We start from the raw sequence: 24,580 nt of genomic DNA on the forward strand, positions 1-24,580 counted from the left end.
ACAGTCGTGGCTAAACAATTCTGACAAAGGTCAGCAGCCTGAAATAGTAGCTCTATTTTTCTCTCCACAGATGGTGCCTGAGAATTTCAAGCATTTTCTATTTTACTTCAACTATTTCAACATTCTCCTGGGCAAGCCTTCTATAAATTTGAGCTAATCCAAAATTCTGCTGCTTCTATCCTAGCTTGCAACAAGTCTCATTCAGGTACCATGCCTGTTCTCGCTAACCTACCATGGCTCCTTGTCCACAAAATGCCTGAATTTAAAAGTTCTCATCCTCGTGTTCAAATGCCTCGTCCCTCCCTACCCCTTTAAGCATTATCCCTACAACCTTCCAAGTATTCTGTGTTCTTCAACTCTGGTTTCTTCTGCCCGCCCCCTCCCCCTCTCACTTCCTTTACCCACTACTGTGCAATTTCTTTCCTGAACCTTGATGTCTGTCCTTCTCCACTGCCTCCTTAAAACGTAACGCTTTTGGCCAAGCATTTGATCAACTGCCCTCATGCCTGCTTTAGCCTTAATTTTTATCTGTTAGAAATGCAAGTTGTTGTTGACTCTACCAACCCTGTTATGTTTCACTTGCTACATCTAAAAGTTGATTCCCAAAATTCTGTCTTCAATCATCAAGAAATACTCTAAAGTACTCTAAATCACAAACATTTTCTTTTTGAATGTATTCACACTGCGGTTGCAAAAGCAACCATATCAGTTTATTTTCCTCAATGTGGAAACGATAGTATTCTGTAACAGTGCGATGCTGATAAAATATATTTTAAGTAAGTTGGAAGTGGAAGTAAATGGTGAAGAATAAATGTGAGCAAAAATATGGAGCTTGATTTAAATGAAACATTTCTATGATAATTGGACAGGTAATTGATTACTGGACAACTGTTCTTGAAATAAAATTATTTTTTTCTTAAAGGCATGAATGACTTCAGTTATCTGCACACAAACTGCTTTGAAATTTCAATGTACGTGGGCTGTGACAAATTCCCCCATGAGAGTGAACTTCCAGATCAGTGGGAAAACAACCGAGAATCCTTCCTGGTTTTCATGGAACAGGTACATTATAGAGGAGTCATTCACTGTACTATATATCTACGTCTGTAACACCGGTAAGAGAGTGACTATTTCTGGGTGGAGGATGTAATACTGTTCTAGTGCAAGACAAGCTGGACTGGGTGATAATACTGGACAAAAGCACGTGAGGTCGCTTATCATTTCAGGAGTCACTGACTCATTTCAAAGAGACGGTAACTATTTTGAGGCTCTGGCTTCATTTACTTCAAAGCACAGGCTGCCAAACATTTCTTTTTTGCAGCTTAAAGGATTAAGTTGGGTGAATATCACAGTGAGCACATGGACAGAAAAGTAGTCCACAGTCGTAGCCCATTTCAGAAAATGATAGGTGCTGTTATGGAGGTGGTGGCTGTGGTGGCTATAATTGCACTCCCTGAATAGAAGAAGACTGTAGCACAATGACTGTCAGTCTGTCAGCAAAACACTCATGTTAGTGCTCTTACTGCCTCATTTCTGGAATGAGTCACCACCACCCTGCTGCATTTGACATACCCTCTGACATTTTTCCCATCTATGATAAGCTTAGTACCCTCTTTGTGAATAATTAACTCTCTTCATTCCTCTGTTCTGTGCTTTTGGATCAAAACATGATGCAAGGAGCTTAAGTGGAAGCTACAATAGGTCCTTGTGTGCGACTGTTGCTTTGAGTCAGAGGCAATAGTCACTCTTTGATGCTGGAATGGTGATAATAAGCTTAGCGAAAAGAGCTTCAGTGCTCAGAGGTCTTATTGTTGAAGCAGCAACAATATTCTTGCTAAAATGTGACCTGAATTAACCAGCCAATTTAATTATCAAAGAATAGCTGGCTGAGCCAGCAATGCCCATATCCCGTGAAACAGTTAAACAAAACTGACTTTTCCTTAACTTATGTTACACTTCGGTTCAGATTGTTGTATTATTTTAAAAATGGCAGCACCCTTATATAAAATGCAAAAAGGTGTAGAATCCGATTAGCAGACAGGAAGCAAAGAGTTGGAATAAATGAGTCTTTTTCCGATTAGCAGGCAGTGACTGGTGAGATAACGCAGGGATATGTTCTAGGACCCCAATTGTTCACATTATATATTAATGATTTGGACGAAGGAACTAAATGTATTATCTCCAAATTTTCAGACAATATAAAGTTGGGTGGGAGGGTGAGCTGTGAGGAAGATGCCGAGATGCTTCAGCGGGATTTGGACAGGCTGAGTGAGTGGGCATATATATGGCAAATGCAATATAATGTGGATAAATGTGAGGTTATCCACTTCTGTAGCAAAAATAGGAAGTGTAATGAGAGTACCTTTAAGAAATAGGTGTTTATTATGGCAGTGATGTCAGAGAGTGGGTGGAGTTGGGCTGTCTGTCAGCTTTTTACTTCCGCTTTAGGCTTTTTACTGCAGGGTGGGTTTGTTTTCATTTGAGTTTTGGAGAAGCTGCAATCACAGCAGGATGTGTGTGAATCTCTGCAAGCTTATGAGTGTCCATTTGCAGATTTCAACATGGTAACTGTTCTCAGTAGTAAAGTTAAGACTGATGTATTTCTGTTTAAAGGTGTTTTTTAAGTCTTATGGATGTTAAAAGGAAAGCTTAAAGGGTTGCTTAGTGTTGTAGTCTTTGGGTGTTGTATTTGAATTAATGGTTGCTAAGATGTTCACTGTATGTTTTAAAAAGGTTAACTTGAGTTCATAGAATAAATATTGTTTTGCTTTAAAAATACTTTTCCATTTCTGCTGTTGGAGGATAATGGTGAGGATAGTGAGAAAGAGTGGGCCGTGTGCTCCCCATACCACAATCTATTAAAGGTTGTGGGTCAGGTGAACTCCATGATACACTTTGGGGTTCTCTAAACCCTGTCCCATAACAAATTGGGGGTTCGTCTGGGATAAAAGTCTATCTATTGGATTGGCTGAGTGAACTTAAAGTGAGTGAGGGGTGAGCATATTGTGGTTGCTTTCCAGGTGTGGTATTTTTAGTTTAAGTAGGGAGTATGTTGTGGCCAATGGTTCTTTCAGAGGCTCTGAGGTTGTTGAGGGTGGAGACGGTCACACGCAATACCTTACGGACAGAGACTAAAAGCAGACTGTTAGATTTGGCAAATACATTGCAGTTAACATTACCTGACAAAATGTGAAAAGATGAGGTAATAATGGCGGTGGCTAAGCATTTAAAGTTGCCTGAGATACAGTCTGACTCACTAGAAATGGCAAAGATCCAGTTGCAGATTAAGCAACTTGAACATGAAAAAGAATTAAAGCAGCTTGAATATGCAATGAGAGAAAAAGAAAAGGATAGAGAAGAAAGAAACAAAGAAAGAGATAGAGAGTAAAAAGAAAGAGATAGAGAGGAAAGGGAAAAAGAGAGAGAGTTTGAACTTCAGAAAATGGCTATGAAACATAACAATCAGTTTAAATTAGCAGACGTAAAGGGTAGCGTACAGTTGGAGGATAGTGGTGAGGATAGTGAGAAAGAGCGTCATAGTCGAAGGCTCGGTGGGGATCTATTTAAATATGTCCAAACATTGTCAAGGTTTGACGAGAAGGAGGTGGAAGCCTTTTTCATTTCATTTGAGAAGGTAGCTAAACAAATGAAATGACCACAGGACATGTGGGTATTACTGATTCAAACAAAGCTGGTAGGTAGGGATGAAGTATTTGCATCACTACCGGAGGAAGTATCTGGGACGTATGAGGAGGTAAAAAAATCCATCTTAAGTGCATATGAACTAGTGCCTGAAGCTTACAGACAAAGGTTTAGAAATTTTAGGAAAAAATTTGGTCAAACAGACATGGAGTTTGAAAGGCTCAAACAGAGTAATTTTGATAAGTGGATAAGGGCTTTGAAAATAAACAACGTATGAAGCTCTCAGAGAAATTAAGCTTTTGGAGGAGTTTTAAAAATTCAGTTCCTGATGTAGTGAGGACTCTTGTGGAAGAGCAGAGGGTTAAAACTGCGAGATTAGCAGCAGAAATGGCAGATGATTATGAATTAGTTCATAAATCAAAGCTTGGTTTCCGACATCAGTTTCAGCCTGTGAGAGATAGAAACTGGGGTAAAGATAAAGATGATCTGATGGGAGATAATGAGAGTGTACCTCAGATTAAAAAAGAAATCCAGGAGGGTGGAAGAGAAATGAAAAGTTTCAAATGTGTTCACTCTAACAAACTAGGCCATGTAAAGTCACAGTGATGGTGGTTGAAGAAAAGCACTGGGAAATGCTTCTTTTACATGGTAAATGGTAAAATGTGGTAAAACAGGTTAAGACAGTGAGGTTTGTTAAAGTGGTAAAGGAAATCCCAAGTGAAGCGAAGAAGATGCCAGATCTCTTTAAAGAATTTACTTTGTGTGGGTAAAACTTACACATGTGTATCAGGAGGAGCAGGTAAAGAAGTCACAAGACTTAGGGGAGCTAGTCAATCTTTAATGGTACGAGATGAGGAGTTATGTAGTTTGGGAAGAATATTGCCAGAAAAGGTGGTAATATGTGGAATTCAGGGTGAGAGGAGTAGTGTGCCATCATATAAGGTAAGGTTGGAAAGTCCAGTGAAGAGTGGTGAAGTGGTAGTAGGAGTAATAGAGAAACTATCTTGTGCAGGAATACAGTTTATCTTGGGTAATGATATAGCTGGATCGCAGGAGGGAGTGATGCCTACTGTGGTTGATAAGCCAGTGGAAAATCAGACAACTGAAGTGTTAAAGGACGAATATCCTGGGATTTCTCCGGATTGTTTAGTAACAAGGTCGCAAAGTCACAGATTAAGACGAGGAGAAATCAAAGAGTGAAGATGAAGTGGAAGTTCAATTATCAGAAACGATTTTTGATCGGATGGTTGAAAAAGAACAAGAACAGGTATGGATGGATGGATGGTGGAGTTACAACATAAAGATATAGAAATAAAACGGATGTATCGGAAAGCATATACGGAAGAGGAATCTGAGTGTACACCAGAGTGTTATTATCGTAAAAGTAATGTCTTGATGAGAAAATGGAGACCGTTACATATGCAGGTGGAAGAAAAGTGGGCAGATGTTCATCAAGTAGTATTGCTGGTAGAGTATAGAAAGGAGATGTTGCAAGTTGCACATGAGGTACCAGTGGAAGGTAATTTGGGAATAAGGAAAACTCAAGGTAAAATACAGAAACATTTTTATCATAGAATTTACAGTGCAGAAGGAGGCCATTCGACCCATCGAGTCTGCACCAGCTCTTGGAAAGAGCACCCTACCCAAGGTCAACACCTCCACCCTATCCCCATAACCCAGTAACCTCCCCAACACTCAGGGTAATTTTGGACACTAAGGGCAATTTACCATGGCCAATCCACCTAACCTGCACATCTTTGGACTGTGGGAGGAAACCGGAGCACCAGGAGGAAACCCACGCACACACGGGGAGGATGTGCAGACTCGGCACAGACAGTGACCTAAGCCGGAATCAAACCTGGGACCCTGGAGCTGTGAAGCAATTGTGCTATCCACAATGCTACCGTGCTGCCCCAAAATTATTGGCCTGGACTACATAAAGATGTAGTTAAATTTTGTCAATCATGTCACACATGTCAAGTGATAGGGAAACCTCAAGCAGTGATAAAACCAGTGCCCTTAATACCCATTGCAGCATTTGAGGAACGTTTAGAAGGGTCCTAATTGATTGCGTAGGACCGCTTCCTAAAATGAAAAGTGGGAATCAGTATCTTTTGACGATAATGGATGTGCCTACTATGTTTCCAGAGGCTATTCCAGTACGTAATATTACAGCTAAAAAGATTGTGGAGGAGCTACTTAAATCCTTTACTAGATATGGACTACCCACAGAAATACAATCGGATTAAGGATCAAATTTTACTTCAAGGTTATTCAAAGAAGTTATGGATAGCTCAGGAATAAAACAATTTAAATCAACTGGGTACCATCCAGAATCGCAGGGAGCGTTAGAAAGGTGGCATCAGGCATTAAAGACAATGTTGAGGGCTTATTGTCATGATTATCCAGAGGATTGGGATAAAGGAATTCCATTCGTACTGTTTGCAATTAGGGATGCACCAAATTCAGTCCTTTTGAACTAATTTTTGGTCATGAGGTAAGAGGACCACTTAAATTGATTAAGGAAAAATTGGTGAGTGAGAAATCAGAAATTACATTATTGGACTACATGTCAAATTTTAGGAAACAATTAAATAAAGCAGCTGAATTGGCTAGACAACATTTAAAAGTTGCACAAAATGTGATTAAATGGGTAGCGGACAAGAAATCCAAAGTTTGTAGTTTTGCCAGTGGAGATAAAATTTTAGTATTGTTACCAGTGGTAGGTGAGCCTTTAAAAGCAAGGTTTTGTGGATCTTATCAGATCGAAAGGAAATTAAGTGAGGTGATTTATGTGGTAAAAATACCAGATAGAAGGAAGACTCACCGACTGTGTCATGTGAATATGCTTAAAAGGTACTTTGAAAGGGAAGGAGAGAAAAAGGAGGTTTTAATGATTCTAACTCAAAGTGACGAACCAAATCCAGATGACTGTGAATTTGACATCCCTCAAATTAAATTGGAAAATGAGGATGTTCTTAAAAATTTGGATAAATTGCTGAGTTACCTTCCAGAGGAAAAACGACTGACCTGAAAGAGTTATTGATATCACATGGGCAAGTTGTAGAGATAAATTGGGAAGTACTAAAATGGCTTTACATGATGTAGATGTGGGAAATGCTGTTCCAATCAAACAACATCCATATAGACTTAACCCTTTAAAATTAGCACAGGTTAATAAAGAGATTGAGAGTATGCTCAAAAATGGCATAATTGAAGTGGGTTGCAGCCAATGGAGCTCACCCATAGTGATGGTACCTAAACCAGACGGTACTCAATGGTTGTGTGTGGACTATAGAAAGGTTAATGCAGTTATAAGAACTGACTCTTATCCTATCCCACGTTTGGAGGATTGCATTGAGAAAGTGGGACAATCAGCTTTTATTTCCAAACTGGTTTTACTTAAAGGTTACTGGCAGGTACCTTTATCCGAAAGGGTGAATGGGGATTTCAGCTTTTGTGACTCCAGATGGTATATACCAATTCAAAGTTATGCCATTTGGCATGAAAAACGCCCCAGCCACATTTCAACGATTAACTAACAAAGTCATTTCAGGATTACGCAATTGTGCGGTATACATCGACGATCTGGTAATTTTCAGCCAGGCATGGAAAGAACATTTAAAACATTTGATGGAGTTATTCGATCAACTTCAGGAGGCGGGTTTGGTGATAAATCTAGCTAAAAGCGAATTTGGAAAAGCCCAAGTCACGTTCCTTGGCCATACAATTGAACAGGGTCGAATGGTCACACGACATGTGAAACCAACAGTTATTGAGGAATTTCCGATACCCTCAACATGAAGGGAAATAATGCGATTTCTTGATATGAGTGGATTTGATCGAACATTTGTGAAAAATCTTTGTAGCGTGGTTGCTCCACTGAAGGACTTGCTGAAGAAACGTCGAACATTTCTGTGGACAGTGGACTTTCAACAGGCATTTGACTGCCTGAAAGCTGTGATAACCAATGCTCCTGTGTTGGAGAATTCCAAGGGACTCTGTGATCAGATTGAACTAAAGTTGAACTTTAAAGAGAAATACCGAGTCGTAGAGAAGTGGAAATATCGTACAAAGACCTTCTTGTTCAAAAAGACTGTCAATCGAGAAGGATTCCAGTTGGAGGAAGAAGAGCAAAAGAAAAAAAAAGTGGACTATATTATTATACCTGTTTGCGTGTGTTGGTTTTTTGAACCGATAAAGTATATTTACTGTGTGCATTTCTTAAAGGATAGTGAAAAGGTGAAAAATGAAACCATCTTGAAGTTGATGGGTTTTTTTTTCTTGCGGGGAGGTGTTGTGAGAGTACTTTTAAGAAATGGGTGTTTATTACTGCAGTGATGTCAGAGAATGGGTGGAGCTGGGCTGTCTCTCAGCTTTTTACTTTCGCTTTAGGCTTTTTGCTGCAGGGTGGGTTTCGTTTCAATTTAGTTTTGGAGATTGTATTTGAATTAATGGTTGCTAAGATGTTCACTGTATGTTTTAAAAAGGTTAACTTGAGTTCATAGAATAAACATTGTTTTGCTTTTCAAAATACTTTTCCATTTCTGCTGTACCACACCTGTAGAGTGGGCCGTGTGCTCCCCATACCACAATCTATTAAAAGTTGTGGGTCAGGTGAACTCCATGATACACTTTGGGGTTCTCTAAACCCTGGCCCATAACAGAAGGGAGATTATTATTTGGATGGGTGTAAATTGAGAGAGGTGGAAAGTCAGCGAGACCTTGGTGTTCTCGTGTATCAGTCGCTGAAAGTAAGCATGCAGGTACAGCAAGCAATAAAGAAGGCAAATTGTATGTTGGCCTTCACAGCGAGAGGATTTGAGTTGAGGAATAGGGATATTTTATTGCAATTGTATACGGCATTGGTGAGGCCACACCTGAAGTATTGTGCACAGTTTTGGTGTCCTTATCTGAGGAAGAATGTTCTTGCTATGGAGGGAGTGCAGCAAATGTTTTCCAGGTTGATTCCTGGTATGGCGAGACTTTCATATGAGGTAAGAAGATTCGGATTATATTCATTGGAGTTTAGAAGAATGAGAAGGGACCTCATAGAAATGAGTAAAATTCTAACAGGATTCGACAGGGTAAATCCAGAAAGAATGTTCCCGATGGTGGGGGAGTCCAGAACTAGGAGTCATAGTTTGAGGATAAGGGGTAAACCTTTTTTTGGACTGTGAGGAGAAATGTCTTCACCCAGAAAGTGGTGAATCTGCTACCACAGAAAGTAGTTGAGGCCAAAATGTTGCGTGATTTCAAGAAGGAATTAAGAATAATAATAATTTTTACTGTCACAGGTAGGCTTACATTAACATTGCAATGAAGTTACTGTGAAAAGCTCCTGGTCACCACATTCCGGCACCTGTTCGGGTACACAGAGGGAGAATTCAGAATGTTCAAATTACCTAACAGCACTTCTTTTGCGACTTGTGGGAGGAAACCGGAGCACCCGGATGAAACCAACGCAGACACGGGGAGAACGTGCAGACTCCACACAGACAGTGACCCAAGCCGAGAATCGAACCTGGGACCCTGGAACTGTGAAGCAACAGTGCTACCCACCGTGCCGCCCAAATTAGATATTGCTCTTGGGGCTAAAGGGATCAAGGGATATGGGTGGAAGGTGGAATCAGGGTATTGAATTTGATGATAAGCCATGATCATAATGAATGGCGGAGCAGGCTCGAAGGGCCGAATAGCCTCCCATGCTTCTATTTTCTATGCTGCTCTTCAGAGTAAGCACCCCAAGCCATCATCAATCACAGTCAACCAACAGTCCCAATTCCAAAGCGCAGCAGATCAGAACGTAAATGCATCATTAGTAATGGATGCAGATCTGCATTTTAAATCGCAGGGCTTTATAAATGGTGGGGACTGGTAACCCACTTTAATGCATGGGTAGAGGCTGGAGGAGCCCACCCCCAGCTTTATCTGCAATTTGCAGCTTGGAGATGTTTATATGTCCGTTCTTCACCTCTGTTCCTGATCACTACCCGACCTAGGGCTTCAAAAGCAGCATCTGAGAACCAGGGCGCCCAATCTTGTTGCCTAGCAGTAAGTTTTTTCAGCAGTGTATTCTTCCTACTGTAGCCAGACAGAACCTCCTCTTTTAGAAGCGCTGGCTGCCAACAGAGCCCACTGACTATACCTTATTTTATGGGATTATCTCATAATTGAGCCCACTATCCTGTGTCCTGTCACAGAGCTGTGCACCCTGAACGCAGTTAGTTCTGGCTGCATGCCTGACACAGTCGAATGAGATCCCAGCATCAATGTAATGCTCGTTCTGCAACCATATCATAGATGCAGGCAATCAACACCTCAACACTTGTCAACATTTGAGTGTTTACAAGTAAGATCCAATTTTTAGGCCACTGAAATACATATAAATATACAAATTAAGAGCCTACTCTGTCATTCAATAAGACCATCTCTGATCTGATTGTAACCTCAACCCCACATTCCCACCTACTTCTGATAACCTTTCACCCACTTGTTCATTAAGAATCTATCTATCTATGCTTTAAAAATGTTCAAAGACTACTTCCACTGCCTCATGAGGAAGAGTATTCCTGAGACGCACCACCCTCTGAGGGAAATACTTTTCTCCTCATCTCTGTCTTAAATGAACGACCCTTTATTTTTAAACAGTGGCCCTTAGTTCAAGATTCTCCCACAACAGGAAACACCCTCCCACATCCGCCCTGTTAATACTCCTCAGGATCTCAAAGATGTCAACCAATTTGCTTCTTACTCTTCAAAACTGCAGTGGATCAAGCCTAATCTGTCCAAAATTTCCTCATAAGAAAACTCGTCCACTCCTGGTATTAGTCTGGTAAACCTTGTCAGAACTGCTTCTAACACATTTAAACCTTCCTTAAATGAGCAGACCAACATCGAGGGGGCTCGGGAGACCGGAGTGGAATTTTAAAATGGTGCTCCGAACTTTTCCTGCACTGATAAGCCGAGTTCGTCAGTGCAGGAAGCGAGGTGTCCATCGCTGAGGCCAGAAAATAACAGGATCATTCCTGGTGCTGCTGGTGCTGAGAAACACCCCGCTAAATGTGGCAGAAACAGAACTTTTTTTTCCCCTCTTAAATTGCGCCCTTTTTAGCTTTCCTAATTACTTGCTAATTACTACCTGCATTCTAGACTTTTGTGATTCATGCACTAAGACTCCCAGATCCCTCTGCACCTCAAAGCTCTCCCAGCATTTAGATAATATGCTTCTTTTTAGAATTTTAAAATTTATTTCGCACTGAAACATTTAAAAAGGTCAATTTCAAAGATACCGGACTCATTGCAGCCGATTTGGTGACGCGACGAGCCCTTTGAATCTCACGAGTCGTCGCGATCCGGATCTCACACTCGCTGGGTGAGATCCAGGTTAGCATATTTAAGTGAGCCATTAGGCTCATTTAAATGTCTAGACCATATTATCATGGTGCCCGGGACCTAACGGCCACACCTGGGAGATCTCGCCAAGGCGCCGTTTAGCAGTGATCCACACAAACATGGCATCGGGGGAGGGGGGCATCTCCCAGGCCATTAGAGACCTCAGGTGGTCAGGCTCTGGGCAACGTACCTTGGTATTCCTGCTGGCACCCAGGCACTGCCATCTGGGCACCCTGGAAGTATCACCCCACTGAACGTGCCCGAAATGGGACTCTGTCTTTGTTACATTGAATCGCGCCCCCCACCTTTAAAAACTTTTTAAAAAGGCATTTAATTTGAGCGATGCCGTTTTAAATATGTTTTCATTGAATTTTGTGATGAAATACAGCTTGTGAAAATTATTTCAGTTAATCGGCTTACATTTATTTACAAGATGAAGCTAGAGGGCATTTTGTTTCAGTTGTTTTGCAAACTTCTCTCTGTACATCATCCTACCATTGGCATATTTATCACCCTTTATAAATATAAATCCAAAATTAAAGAGAGGTCATAAACCTGACAACCGTTCTGTGGATAAAATACATTTTTCTATAATTGTTTCTGCCACTTAAAACTGCTCAACTCTTTTGGTAATGTGAAGTAAAGTAGCCGTAGTCCCAGATGACCAGAGGCTGCTTTCCCCTCGGAGGGGGGGTGGGGGGGGAGCTGACTGGTGGCGATTTAACCTGAGCATCACCACACCTCAGGGGAGGGTTGAGAAGGTGGGATCCTTATGAATAACCTCAGCAGAATGGGAATTGAACCCACGCTCTGTCTCTCGCTCGGCATCACGAACCAGCTGTCCAGCCAATTAAGCTAGTAAATTGCTTGCAAAATCGACACTATTTAAATACTTAACACAAGAAATTGCAGAGTTCTGAAAGCAGATTTGCCTGTCGGAAAGCACTTCTTCACTTTCAGCATTCTCATGAATTTCTAGGAAAATATTAACTTTTTATATATTTTCATTTTGAAACAATCTAATGGTAATTCTCAAAGGAAAGTGGATTTGTGATAATGGCATAAACAAAGGAAATGACCGGAAAATAACATGAAACATTTTCTTCATGTGGACGAGGTGCCTGCAATCTTAGTGGAAGCAAGATTACAACGATGAGTAATACCTTGCAGTACCTTAAGGACATTTTCTCATCATGATAAAACTATAGTAGTTACCTTGGGCGGGATTCACCGAGCCGCCGCAGGGTCGGAGAATCGCCGGGGGGGGGGGGGACGGGAATACCGCCCCGCCGTCGGCTGCCGAATTCTCTAGCGCCAGCCTTTTGGCAGGGGTGGGAATTGCGCCGCGCCGTTCGGCGGCCGCTAGGAGCAGCCCCCACGGCAATTGTCCGCCCCGCGATGGGCCGAGTGGCCGCCCGTTTTCGGCCGGTGTTACCGGCGTAAATCAAACCAGGTCAGTACCAGCGGGACCTTGCTCTGCGGGTGGCCTGCAGAGTCATTGGGGGCGGGGGGGGCGGGGGGGGATCTGGCCCTGGGGCGTGCCCCCACGGTGGCCTGGCCCACAATCGGGGCCCACCGATCCGCGGGCGGGCCTGTGTCGTGGGGACATTCTTTCCCTCGGCGCCGGCTGCTGTCAACCTCCGCCATGGCCAGCGCGGAGAAGAACACCCCTGCGCATGCGCTGGGATGATGCCAGCATGCACCAACTCGCGGCAGCCAGCGGACGCACTCGGCGCCGGTTGGCACGGCGCCAACACCGCCGGCACCGGCCTAGCCCCTGAAGATGCAGAAGATTCCGCACCTTTCGGGCGGCCCGACACCGGAGTGGTTCATGCCACTCCTCGGCGCCGGTACAGCCCGCCCCGCCGGGTAGGGGAGAATCCCGCCCCTTGGCCGGGATTCTCACATCCCGCAGCAGAGTGTCCACGCCGTCGTAAACGCCATTGTAAAACATGACGGCGTGAACGGACTGCTCCCACGGCTAATTCTTGCCCCTACAGGGGGCCAGCACGGCGCTGGAGCGGTTCCCACCGCTCCAGCTGCAGATACTGGCGCGAACTGTGCGCTGCGGGATCCGCGCATCCGCAGTTGCGCCGGCACCAACGAGGACATGCGCAGTGGCACTAGCGCCAACACGCGCATGCGCAGTGGCCTCCTTCAACGCGCTGGCCCCAATGCAACATGGCGCAGGACTACAGGGGCCTGCATGTAGGAAAGGAGGCCCCCAGCCACAGAGGCCTGCCCGCCGATTGGTGAGCCCCGACCGCGGGCCAGGCCACGCCGGCGCCAATGGCAGCGATTCTCTGCTCCGCGGAGAATCGCGTGCCAGCATTGGGGCGGCGTGGTGCGATTCGCACGGCCCGCCGGCGATTCTCCGACCCAGCGTGGTGTCGGAGAATCCCGCCCCTTATCTTCCATACTCGTGCCCTGCATATAAATCATTGCCTTTATATGTAGTGGATGTGCTGACCTATATCTCTCAATGGTATAACAGTGTGATGAAACCTTAGGTAGAAGCTTGTGTTTACTTTTCCTTGTGACACAGCCCTGTTTTGACCCCAGTTTTCACATGTATTGGATCTGTGGTGATTCTGTTGGTGAGGACCTCGGCTTCCATGTCATGGAGCAGGCGGAGAATGGTGATGAATTTCTGCGGGCAGCCGAATTTGAGGAAGATGTTCCACAATCCCTCACAGTTGACAGAGCCGAAGGCCTTGCCAAGTTCAAAGAGGTAGATGCTGCCCCCTGCACTTTTCCTGGATTTTTAGCGCGTTGAAAATCATATCCATTGAAACCCTTGTCCATTGAAGCCACACTGAGACTCAGGGAGAAGCTCCTCAGCCACGGCGAGGAGGCGGCTGAGGAGTATTCTCATGCTGACCTTTCCCGTGATGGAGAGTAGGGAAATCCCTCTGTAAGTTCCGCAGTCGGACCTGTCTCGTTTCTTGAAGATGGTCACAATTAAGGCGTCTCTGAGATCACCCGGCATGCTCTCTTCCTTCCAGACAAGTGTGATGAGGTTGTGGATTCTTGTCAAGAGTGCATCTCCACCACATTTTAATACTTCAGTGGGGATTCCATCTGGGGCAGAGGCCTTGTTGTTTTTCAGCTGAGCAGAGCTGTCGAGTGGTTTTTTTCAATCTCACAGTGAGCTGGGGTCGCGCTGAGGTAGTGGTGGATATCGTGTTGTGGGAAGGTGCAAGGGCACTTGCGTCAAAGGATGTGTTTTGGTTGAGGAGGTTCTCAAAGTGTTTTCTCCAGTGGGCATTGGCTGCCTCGCTGTCTTTGATGAGCACCTCTCCCTTTTTGACTATAGTGGGCTGGGTCGCTGGGTAGTCGGACCGTAGATGGTTTTGATTGCACTGAAGAAGCGGCTCACATCAGGATTGCTGAGTATCCTGTGCTCTTTCCACCCACCATCTGTTCTTTTGGTCACGGGTTCTTTGTTGCACCTCGGCCTTCATTTACCTGTCGGCTTGTTTCCTCTCACTCGGGTTTTGGTGGACCTGCCAGTTCAGAAACGCTTGTGCTTGCAGTCAAGGAAAACCTGGACCTCCTGATCGTTCTCATCGAACCAGTCTTGGGGGTCAAGAGTCCGATCATCTCCTCACAGGTGCTGACTTTCGTGGCTGTTAATGCGGACCAGGCGCTGTGGGCATTCTGCGGCTTTGGCTTGTTTGTCGTTGCCAGGTTACCTGTGAGGTGCCGACCAGTGTCCAGCGACAATGAATCTCCTGCGGCAGACATTATTCTGCCTGTGCCGGTTTGGGATGAGGGTGATGCAGATGGTAGAGCGGAGTAGCTGGTGTTCAGCCCAGCAGATGTCGGCTCTGGTCGTGGCACGGGTGATGCGGATATCTTTACAGCCATTGCTCAGACAATGATATAGTCTATTAGATGGCAGTACTTGGAGCGGGAGTGTTGCCATGAGGTCTTCTGCTTGTCCCTCTGGTGGGATAGGATGTCCGTGATGACCAGGTTATGTTCTAAACATTCTGTTTAGGAGGAGAACTCCATTGCCGTTTCTTTTCCCCACACCTTCCCTGCCTAACACAAAGGTTCACATCCTTCCTAACTCTAACATTGAAGTCGCTGAGGAGAATCAGCTTGTCTCCCTTTGGGGTGTGGGACAGTGATTGGGTGCGGCTGGAGTAGAATACCTCTTTTGTCTCATCCGCTGCATCTAAGGTTGAGGCATAAAAAATTGACGTCTGTAATGTCTGCTCCTGGGGCAGGGTGAGCCGTAGAGTCATGAGGCATTCGCTTACCCCACAGGGAGGTTCGTTGAAACGTCTGTTTTTTTATGGCAAAGCCAGCCCCATGGAGACAGCGTTCTCCTTCTGGTTTGCTTTTCCAGAAGAAAGTGTATCTGCTGCCACCTTGTTCTTTAAGCTGGCCGTCTCCTGCCAGTCGTGTCTCGCTCAGGATGGAGATGTTGATATTGTGGTGTTGGGAGTTCCCGGCCTATGAAGGCGGTGCGATGTTCAGGTCTGTTGCTGTTGCCCATTATGGTCCTGACGTCCTAGGTCCCAAAATTCATATGGGGGGGTAGGGTGGGGTTGGGGTGTGTGGTGGCATGTATTAGGGGTAGTATGGTACCTGTGAAGCCGAGAGGCTATTGGCTGACAGGTCCCGGGTCCTGGTTGGATCTGCTGCCTGCTGACTCCGCCCTGAAGGCGGAGTATAAGAGCTCGAGTTCCCCCAGCAGCCGCATTCTGTAACTGAGCTGCTGGGGAACAAGTCTTGCTTAATAAAGCCTCGATTGACTTCATCTCTTCTCGACTTGAGTGAGTAATTGTTGCGCTACAGGGTGGAAGATGCCTGTGCGTGAATTCTTTTAATATAGGGTGGTTGGTGCACACCAACCAACCACATGCTCACAGCGGAGCGAGGTCTTAGCCCAGTGATAGGGAGATCGGAGAGCACTGGAGACCAGGCATTGATGTAGGTAGGGGTATAACACACACACATCATCCTCCGATCATCTGCCTGCCTGTCAGTGTCATCACTTTTAAAGTGCGGGTTTCTCGCCACAGGATTCCCAGCCTTTGACCTGATCTGCTAGCCACAGTATTTATTTGGTTAGTCCAGTTCAGTTTCTGGTCAATGGTAACCCCCAGGATGTTGATAGTGGGAGATTCTGCGATAGTAATGCCATTGAATGTCAAGAGGCAATGGTTAGATCCTCTCTTGGAAGTGCTAATCGATAGGTGGAAATATATTTTTTTACCATTAACTAAGTTTTCTCAGATCTTTGTCCCCTAGTCTGACACTTTCCTGCAATTGTCTGCATTCTGAATACAAATTTTGCTTTCACACCCAGTGTGCTCTAGACCCATGTCCAAATCTGTGCCTCAATCTATGCATAATTGTGACAATGAGTTTACAATGAAAGATCACAGTATAAACAGCACACTTTTACTTAGTTTGGGTTGAACCCTAGTTTTAAACATCTGACAGTAAACTGGCTCTGTACTGAACAATGCACACCCACATCTTTTCATGCACATTCGTACTGTTTGATGTGTTGCTGCTGGTTTCATGGTGAATTGATCCCAGTGCAGTTAATTTTGTGGTTTAGACATGCTGATTTATGTTTTAATATTTGTGTATTTCAGTCTTGTTTTCTTTCTCCTAATCAGGTCCATAGAGGTATCAAAGGTCTAGTGCAAGACCAACATGGAAGAGGAATTCCAAATGCTGTCATATCTGTTGAAGGCATAAATCACGATGTCACAACAGGTAAGAAAACTTTACTTTTCCCTCAACAAAATTAGACCAAAATGTCGAAATGATTATGTGGATGAGAATGTAAACCCGTACAATATGCAGGACATCTTAAGGGCCTCTCTTTGAGGTGGGGTAAGAACAGATATCCTAGCATCACTGATTATTATTTCTCAATAAAGATGATCAAATCAATCAGTTGAATTTAAAAACTTGCATTTCTATAGAACCATATATGTCCTCAGATGTTGCAAAACACCTTACAGCCTATTAAATATTTTGGAAGTGGAGCTCCTGTTGTAATGTCCTACAAAGCTACAAACAGCAATGTGACAATGGCCAGTGATTGAATTTTTCGACTGGTGGGGATCTTGTCTCCCGCCCGCCGGCTCTGAATGTTCAGCAGCCATTCCACGCTTCCGCCCCTCACTCAGGAGGAAGTCCCGTCTTAGAGAGCTGCCACCCAATCTGATTGGCCAGCAAATTTCCAATCCCTGTAGCAACACTGCTGCAGTGGACAGAAGAAGAAATGCGGGGGGGGGGAGTCACGGGGTTCCAGGACAGGTAGGGTAATTGAAAAACTGAGGAGTAAAACGGGTGATTGGGGTCTTGTAGAGCGAGGTCCAGAGGCCGTCAGAGCTTAAGATGGTGGGAGGGGGCATCCGACTACTGATGGAGGCACATGCCAGGCACCCTCCTCCCCGAACTTCCCACCCAAGATCTAACTGTTGATTTTCAGCCTTCTCCACACAATTGCAATCCGCATGCAAGCCTAAAAATTAAGGTTGAGCGGAAACAGCCCTTAAGTGGCCAGCTTCAACTGGGACAAGGGTGGATTTGCAGTCTGAGGTCTTGCCTGCATGGGCGCTAAATTACCGTGTGGTCGGGGTGGGTAGGAACCCGAAGGGAGCCCCATCCCTTCAATTTCGCGTCCTCTCCCACTCAAAAGCCACCAGCGGGGTGTGACAAATTTTGGTCCAGTGAATTTATCTATTTGAGGGATAAACATTGACTTCTGACTCTGCTCAGAATTTCCTAGAAGGCCAAAAGCGTACCCAGGCCAGTTTTCCTGCGTAATTATAATTGATCATTTTAACAAATTTCAAACTTGGGATTTCATTTGCAACATTGATGGAGTAACATGATTTCCCCTGGGGAATGCATGTCAGGGAACCAAGGCAACAGTGACCTGGATTTTCCTCTCAGTGGCTTTTGCTGTTCACCTTGTGTACAGCATCCCAAAGACTTTTCATGGGTTTGTTAATGGAGATTTCTGCTAATCCCACATCTCATCCAGTGTGGTGTCCTCTGCTAGATGTGCGTATGTGTGCAGAGGATTTTCAATACCCAGACTGAAGAATCCTCACTGACACATGTAAACTGCAAATCAGGAAGTAAAAAAACACAGGAAATATAAACTTCAATTTAAACATTTGTTACGACCCCCTGGGCTAGGACACGGTCAATTCCAGCCCCACTTGACCCGGAGTCACAACATAACTGAAATTAACAAATAATTCTTCGTAAAACACCAACGTTTTTGGACCTTGGCTGCCCATTAACTACAGTCACCACAGGTTTGTAGATTCAAACACAATTAAATGTTATTTAATAACATTAACTATAATTCAATGTGCAGCAAATACAACTGGTTAACTATTATCTAATTCCTAAACCCCCCCTCTTTAACTCGCCTCCTCACACACACGCAAACACACACATGGCAAACAACAAACAGTGAAAAAAGGGGTGAAAAAATAATGATGAAAGTAAAAGGATAAAGTCCGCCGATCGGCGCAAAAAAGGCGCAAATCCGACTTGCGTCACGTCGGAAAAATGGGTCGATAGTCTGCGGCCCGAAATGGGCTAGCAGCGACGTAACGGGATCCGCGCTTGCGCAGTGGTTCACGCCGTGCAGCGTCATACGCGCTGCACGGCGTGACGGCTCATAAGGCCGCGCTGCTCCCCCCCCACCCGACCGGAACACCCGACCGCAACACCCGACTGGATGGCTGGCCGTCGCTCAGCCCCGAGGTTCGAGTCACGCGATGTGGAGGCGCTCCTGGACGCGGTGGAGCAGAGGAGGGACGCCCTGTATCCCGGGCACGGCCGCAGAGTTGCCCCACGCCACAGCCGGCGTCTGTGGAGGGAAGTGGCAGAGGCCGTCACCGCTGTGGCCCTGACACCACGGACAGGCACCCAGTGCCACAAGAAGGTGAACAACCTCGTCAGAGCAGGCAGGGTGAGCCTCCCCATATCCCCCCTCCCCCATATCCCCCCTCCCCCATATCCCCCTTCCCCCATATCCCCCCCTCCCCCATATCCCCCCTCCCCCATATCCCCCCTCCCCCATATCCCCCCTCCTCAATATCCCCCCCTCCCCCATATCCCCCCTCCCCCATATCCCCCTCCCCCATATCCCCTACTCCCCCATATCCCCCCTCCCCCATATCCCCCCTCCTCCATATCCCCCCTCCCCCATATCCCCCCTCCCCCGCATCCCCCACCCCATAGCCCCCATAACCCCCTCCCCCATATCCCCCCTCCCCCAAATCCCCCATATCCCCCTCCCCCATATTCCCCCCTCCCCATATCCCCCATATCCCCCTCACCATATCCCCCCTCCCCCATATCCCCCCTCCCCCATATCCCCCTCCCCATATCCCCCCTCTCCCATATCCCCCCTCCCCCATATCCCCCCTCCCCATATCCCCCCTCTCCCATATCCCCCTCCCCCATATTCCCCCCCTTCCCCATATCCCACCTCCCCCATATCCCCCCTCCCCATATCCACCCTTCCCCATATCCCCCCTCCCCATATCCCCCCTCCCCCATATCCCCCCTCTCCCATATCCCCCCTCCCCATATCCCCTCCCCCATATCCCCCCCTCCCCCATATCCCCCCTCCCCATATCCCCCCTCCCCATATCCCCCCTCCCCCATATCCCCCCTCCCCATATCCCCCCTCCCCCATATCCCCCCTCCCCATAACCCCCCTCCCCCATATCCCCCCTCCCCATATCCCCTGTCCCCCATATCCCCCTCCCCATATCCCCCCTCCCCCATATCCCCCCTCCCCATATCCCCCCTCCCCCATTTCCCCCCTCCCCCATATCCCGCATATCCCCCCTCCCCCATATCCCCCTCCCCATATCCCCCCTCCCCCATATCCCCCCTCCCCCATATCCCCTCCCCCATTCCCCCATATCCCCCCTCCCCATATCCCCCCTCCCCCATATCCCCCTCCCCCATATCCCCCCTCCCCATATCCCCCTCCCTCATATCCCCCATATCCCCCCTCCCCCATATCCCCCCTCCCCCATATCCCCCCTCCCCCATATCCCCCTCCCCATATCCCCCATATCCTCCCTCCCCATATCCCCCTCCCCCATATCCCCCTCCCCATATCCCCCCTCCCCCATATCCCCCCTCCCCCATATCCCCCCCTCCCCATATCCCCCCCTCCCCCATATCCCCCTCCCCCATATCCCCCCTCCCCCATATCCCCCCCACCACCATATACCCCAACGGGCAGGACAGGCTGGCAGCTCGCCATCCCAGTCGCCCAGGCCGCAGCCTGGCCCATCTAGGCCAGGACGCCCCAGGAAACGGCCGCCAAAGGGATCCTGTGTCAGAGGGCAGGAATCACAGGAGTCCACCTCCAGTTCTGCTGTACCGTCTGGGGAACCACGTAGACGTAGTCAAAGGGCCCGTAAGGCCAAACAATTAGACACTGAGTAAGTTGGCACGGGTGCAGGGCACAGATGAGTTTTAGGGGCTAGGGCACGTGCATGAACTCCTTTGGTTATTAAAGTCAATGTTACACCTACCGAAGCTGCCTTTGTGCTCTGTCCAAAGTGTGCGGGGGTGTCATGTACGTTGAGCGCAAGTGTGTGTGTGAGGGGTGGTCTTACCTCAGCCCCAGGTGAGTCTGCCCCCTTCCCCCTGGGCCGCTATCAACATCCCCCGGGCAGAGGACGGGACCGTGCGCTGCAGTGTCACAGCCGCATGCAGGGATGGTCCGGGTGGATGGTGGTACTGTGGCCATGGATCAGAAATAGTCCAACGATGTAGAGCCAGGAGCTCATCGCAGGGCGGGTTGTCATCATCCTCCATGACCTGCGATAGACACGCGTCCACCCGCAACTGTGTGAGCCCGGCCCGTTGTGCCGCAGGTGGATCGGCAATGGGGGGGGGTGGTGGTGTGCATGCGGGTGGGGTGGGTGGGGTTGGGGAGGGGGGTGAGGGTGCTGGGTGGGTGGATGGGTGGGGGGTGTGGGTGGTCGGCTGTTGCCATGGTGTGCGGTCTGTGGCCATACTACCCGATTCCCACGCCCATCTAGTCAGTGAAGCGGGCGTCTATCAGTCTGTCCCGTGCCCGCTGGGCCAGCCGGTAACGGTGGACAGCCACCCGCCTGTGTCTACCCCGTCTGCCCTGACCATTGCCCCCATCCCCCTCATCTGGGGAGGACTGGGCCTCTTCCTGCTGCTCCTCCACTCCGCCCTCCTCTGCCTGCGGCACATCGCCCCTCTGCTGGGCTATGTTGTGCAGGACGCAGCACACCACAATGATGCGGCCGACCCTATCTGACCGATACTGGAGGGCGCCCCCAGAGAGGTCCAGGCACCTGAAACGCATCTTCAGCACGCCAAAGCACCTCTCGATCACTCCCCTTGTCGCGACATGGGCATCATTGTAGCGGTTCTCCGCCTCATTGCGTGGCCTCCGTATAGGCGTCATCAGCCACGATCGCAATGGGTAGCCCCTGTCGCCCAGCAACCAGCCCCTCAGCCGGGGATGGATGACCGCGACAACACGAATGAGTCGTGTACACTGCCTAGGTGACGGCGCAGACGTGCAGGATCATCATGCAGTGGTCGCAGACCACCTGTACGTTCATTGAACAGGTCCCCTTCCTATTAGTGAACACGGCCCTGTTATCTGCAGGTGGCCGCACGGCGACGTGCATCCCATCGATCGTGCCCTGGACCATGGGGAACCCGGCCCGGGCATCTTGTCTGGCCCGGCCTACGGGGAAGCGGATGTAGCGGTGCGCCATGGCATATAGGGCATCTGTCACTGCCCGGATGCACCGATGCACCGATGTCTGCGATATGCCGGACAGGTCCCCACTCGGTACCTGGAATGACCCCGTTGCATAAAAGTTCAGGGCCACCGTAACCTTGACGGACACGGGGAGAGGGTGTTCCCCCGCCAGTGCCACGCGGTGACAGGTGTGCCAGCAGGTGGCAGATGTGTGCCACGGTTTCCCGGCTCATCCGGAGTCTCCTCCTGCATTCCCGGTCCGTGAGGTCCTGGTATGACTGCCGGGGCCGGTACACACGGGGCGCCCTCGGGTGCCTCCGTTGCCGTGGGGCCGCGACGTCCTCCTCCACCTCCTCGTCCTGTCGGTCAGGTGTCCCTCCAGCCTGGGCGGCTGCCGCCTGCCCCTGTGCGGCAGCCTGCGCCGCCTCTCTGGCACGCTTCTCCTCCTCCTCCTCCTCCTCCTCCTCATCCAGGGCAACATAGACATGAGCGGCTGCCACCACGGCGGCCAACATCGCTGGATGATCTGAAAACATGATGGCCAGGTGGGGGGGAGGGGAACGACGACATGTCATCATTGCCCATATCCCCTCCTCCCCCCAGCCAGGTGGCACGGACCGCATGGGTCCAACTGTTGGAGGCTGGCACCTGGCCAGGTGGACCAACTCACTTGCCCTCCCATCCCCCTCCTCGGCACGGACCCCCCCTGAACCTCCACCCCGGCACGGCACGGACCCCCCCCAACTTCCACCCCAGCACGGACCCCCCCCCAACCTCCACCCCAGCACGGACCCCCCCCCCAACCTCCACCCCAGCACGGACCCCCCCCCCCCAACCTCCACCCCAGCACGGACCCCCCCAACCCCCAACCTCCACCCCGGCATGGCACGGACCCCCCCCAACCTCCACCCCAGCACAGACCCCCCCCCCCAACCTCCACCCCGGCACGGCACGGACCCCCCCCCCCAACCTCCACCCCAGCACGGAACCCCCCCCAACCTCCACCCCGGCACGGACCCCCCCCCCAACCTCCACCCCAGCACGGACCCCCCCCCAACCTCCACCCCAGCACGGACCCCCCCCAACCTCCACCCCAGCACGGACCCCCCCCAACCCCGAACTTCACCCCGGCACGGACCCCCCCCCCCAACCTCCACCCCGGCACGGACCCCCTCCCGGCACTCCCCCGGAGCCCAGCCTACTCTAACCACCCCCCCCCCCCACCGCACACACACACACACAACCCGAGACACACCTCTCCTCACGCAATCAGACTGCGGCCACGCCATTGCCTGCCCAGAGCCAACCCCCCAGGCCGTCACTCACCTCCACGCTGGTCGGCGTGAGCCTGGAGCACCGGGTCACGCCGATGAAAAAGAGGTTTGATTCACGTCGACGTGAACGGTCATCACATCGACGGGACTTCAGCCCATCCGGAAGGGAGAATATCGGCAGGCCGAAAATCGGCTGCCTTGCGCAGACCCGTGACATTCTCCGCGGCAGCCGGGCCATTAACGCCCCGCCGACTTTTCTCCCTTCGGAGACTTCGGCAACCGGCGGGGGGGGGGGGGGGGGGGGGGGATTCACGGCGGCCAACGGCCATTCTCCGACCCTCTGGGGGGTCGGCGAATGACGCCCAAGAGTCTTGGGCCGAGATTCTCCGATCCGGCGCCGGGTCAGCTCTGGCGCCCGACTCTGGCTGCCCCATTCTCCGGCGCCGTTTTTTGTGCGCCCGTGGGATTCCCACCCCGCCGTTGACAGTGGTCCCCCCCAGGCGATTCTCCGGGCCCCGATACGCCGAGTGGCCGACGATTTTGACCAAGTCCCAACAGCGTGAATTACTCACATCCCACACGGCGGGACCTGGGTGAGTGTACGGGGGCCGTCCTGGAGAGGGAGGGTTGGGGTGAACCGATCCCGGGGGGGTGCCCCACGGTGGCCTGGCCCGCGATCGGGGCCTAACGATCGGTGGGCGGGCTGGATCCGTGGGGGCCTACTTTACTCTGCGCCAGGCCCCTGTAGGGCTCCACCATATTGCCCGGGGGCCGGCACGGAGAAGGGAACCCACGCGCATGCGCGGAAATACGCCGGCCGTTCCACGCATGCACAAGATCACGCCGGCCGTTCCGCGCATGCACGGACTCGCGTGGGCCGTTCCCCACCAGCTGGAGCTGCGGGGATTACTCCGGCGGCAACCTAGCCCCCTAGAAAGGTGAGAATTCCTCACTTTCGGGGGCTGTTGAAGCCGGATTCGTTGGCACCGGTTTTCATGCTGGCGTGGGGACATAGCCCCATTATGAGAGAATCCCGCCCTTTGTTTCAGATGGTTGTCTTCGAGCACATCTTCCTTCAGTCTAGGTTTTCAGTCAGACTCATCCAGGTTCTCTGCAGGTTCAGAAATGCAGCAGCTATGCAGCATTCTCTGAAAACATCCCACTCGGGTGGGATCCAATCAACGCCTGTTGCTGGGCAGAATACAGCCTTTTGCCAATTCATTGGCCATCAGCCAATCAATCGCGCTGAATCCCTCCGATCTCCATGGTGCCAAAACGTCTGAGTTCTGCTGTGCAAAAGCTAGCACAGTGTACTATTTTGGAATTTTTGATGTCCATTAAACATCCATGGATCAAAAATAATAATGGCAAATAAAATAAATGGAAAATAAGGGAATCAACAGGAAAGGCACTTACACATTGTACAGGGAGCAAAATAGATCTTTGGGACATACAGATGGGATCAATCTCAACTGCTACCAAGTAAGTCTGACCC

The 24,580-nt window shown here is 49.2% G+C and overlaps 1 protein-coding gene across 2 annotated transcripts in view; it reads left to right on the forward strand.

Moving 5' to 3' along the window:
- Positions 1–24,580, forward strand: part of cpxm2 (carboxypeptidase X (M14 family), member 2) — a 308,110-nt gene that overhangs the window by 273,356 nt on the left and 10,174 nt on the right. For both annotated transcript variants that reach the window (XM_072479272.1, XM_072479270.1), the window contains 2 exons: positions 923–1,062; positions 16,680–16,779. In XM_072479272.1, coding sequence (XP_072335373.1) covers positions 923–1,062; positions 16,680–16,779 — 240 coding nt within the window. The remainder of the gene's footprint in view (positions 1–922; positions 1,063–16,679; positions 16,780–24,580) is intronic.

The sequence above is a fragment of the Scyliorhinus torazame genome, chromosome 16 (assembly GCF_047496885.1).
Source record: "Scyliorhinus torazame isolate Kashiwa2021f chromosome 16, sScyTor2.1, whole genome shotgun sequence".
NCBI lineage: Eukaryota > Metazoa > Chordata > Chondrichthyes > Carcharhiniformes > Scyliorhinidae > Scyliorhinus > Scyliorhinus torazame.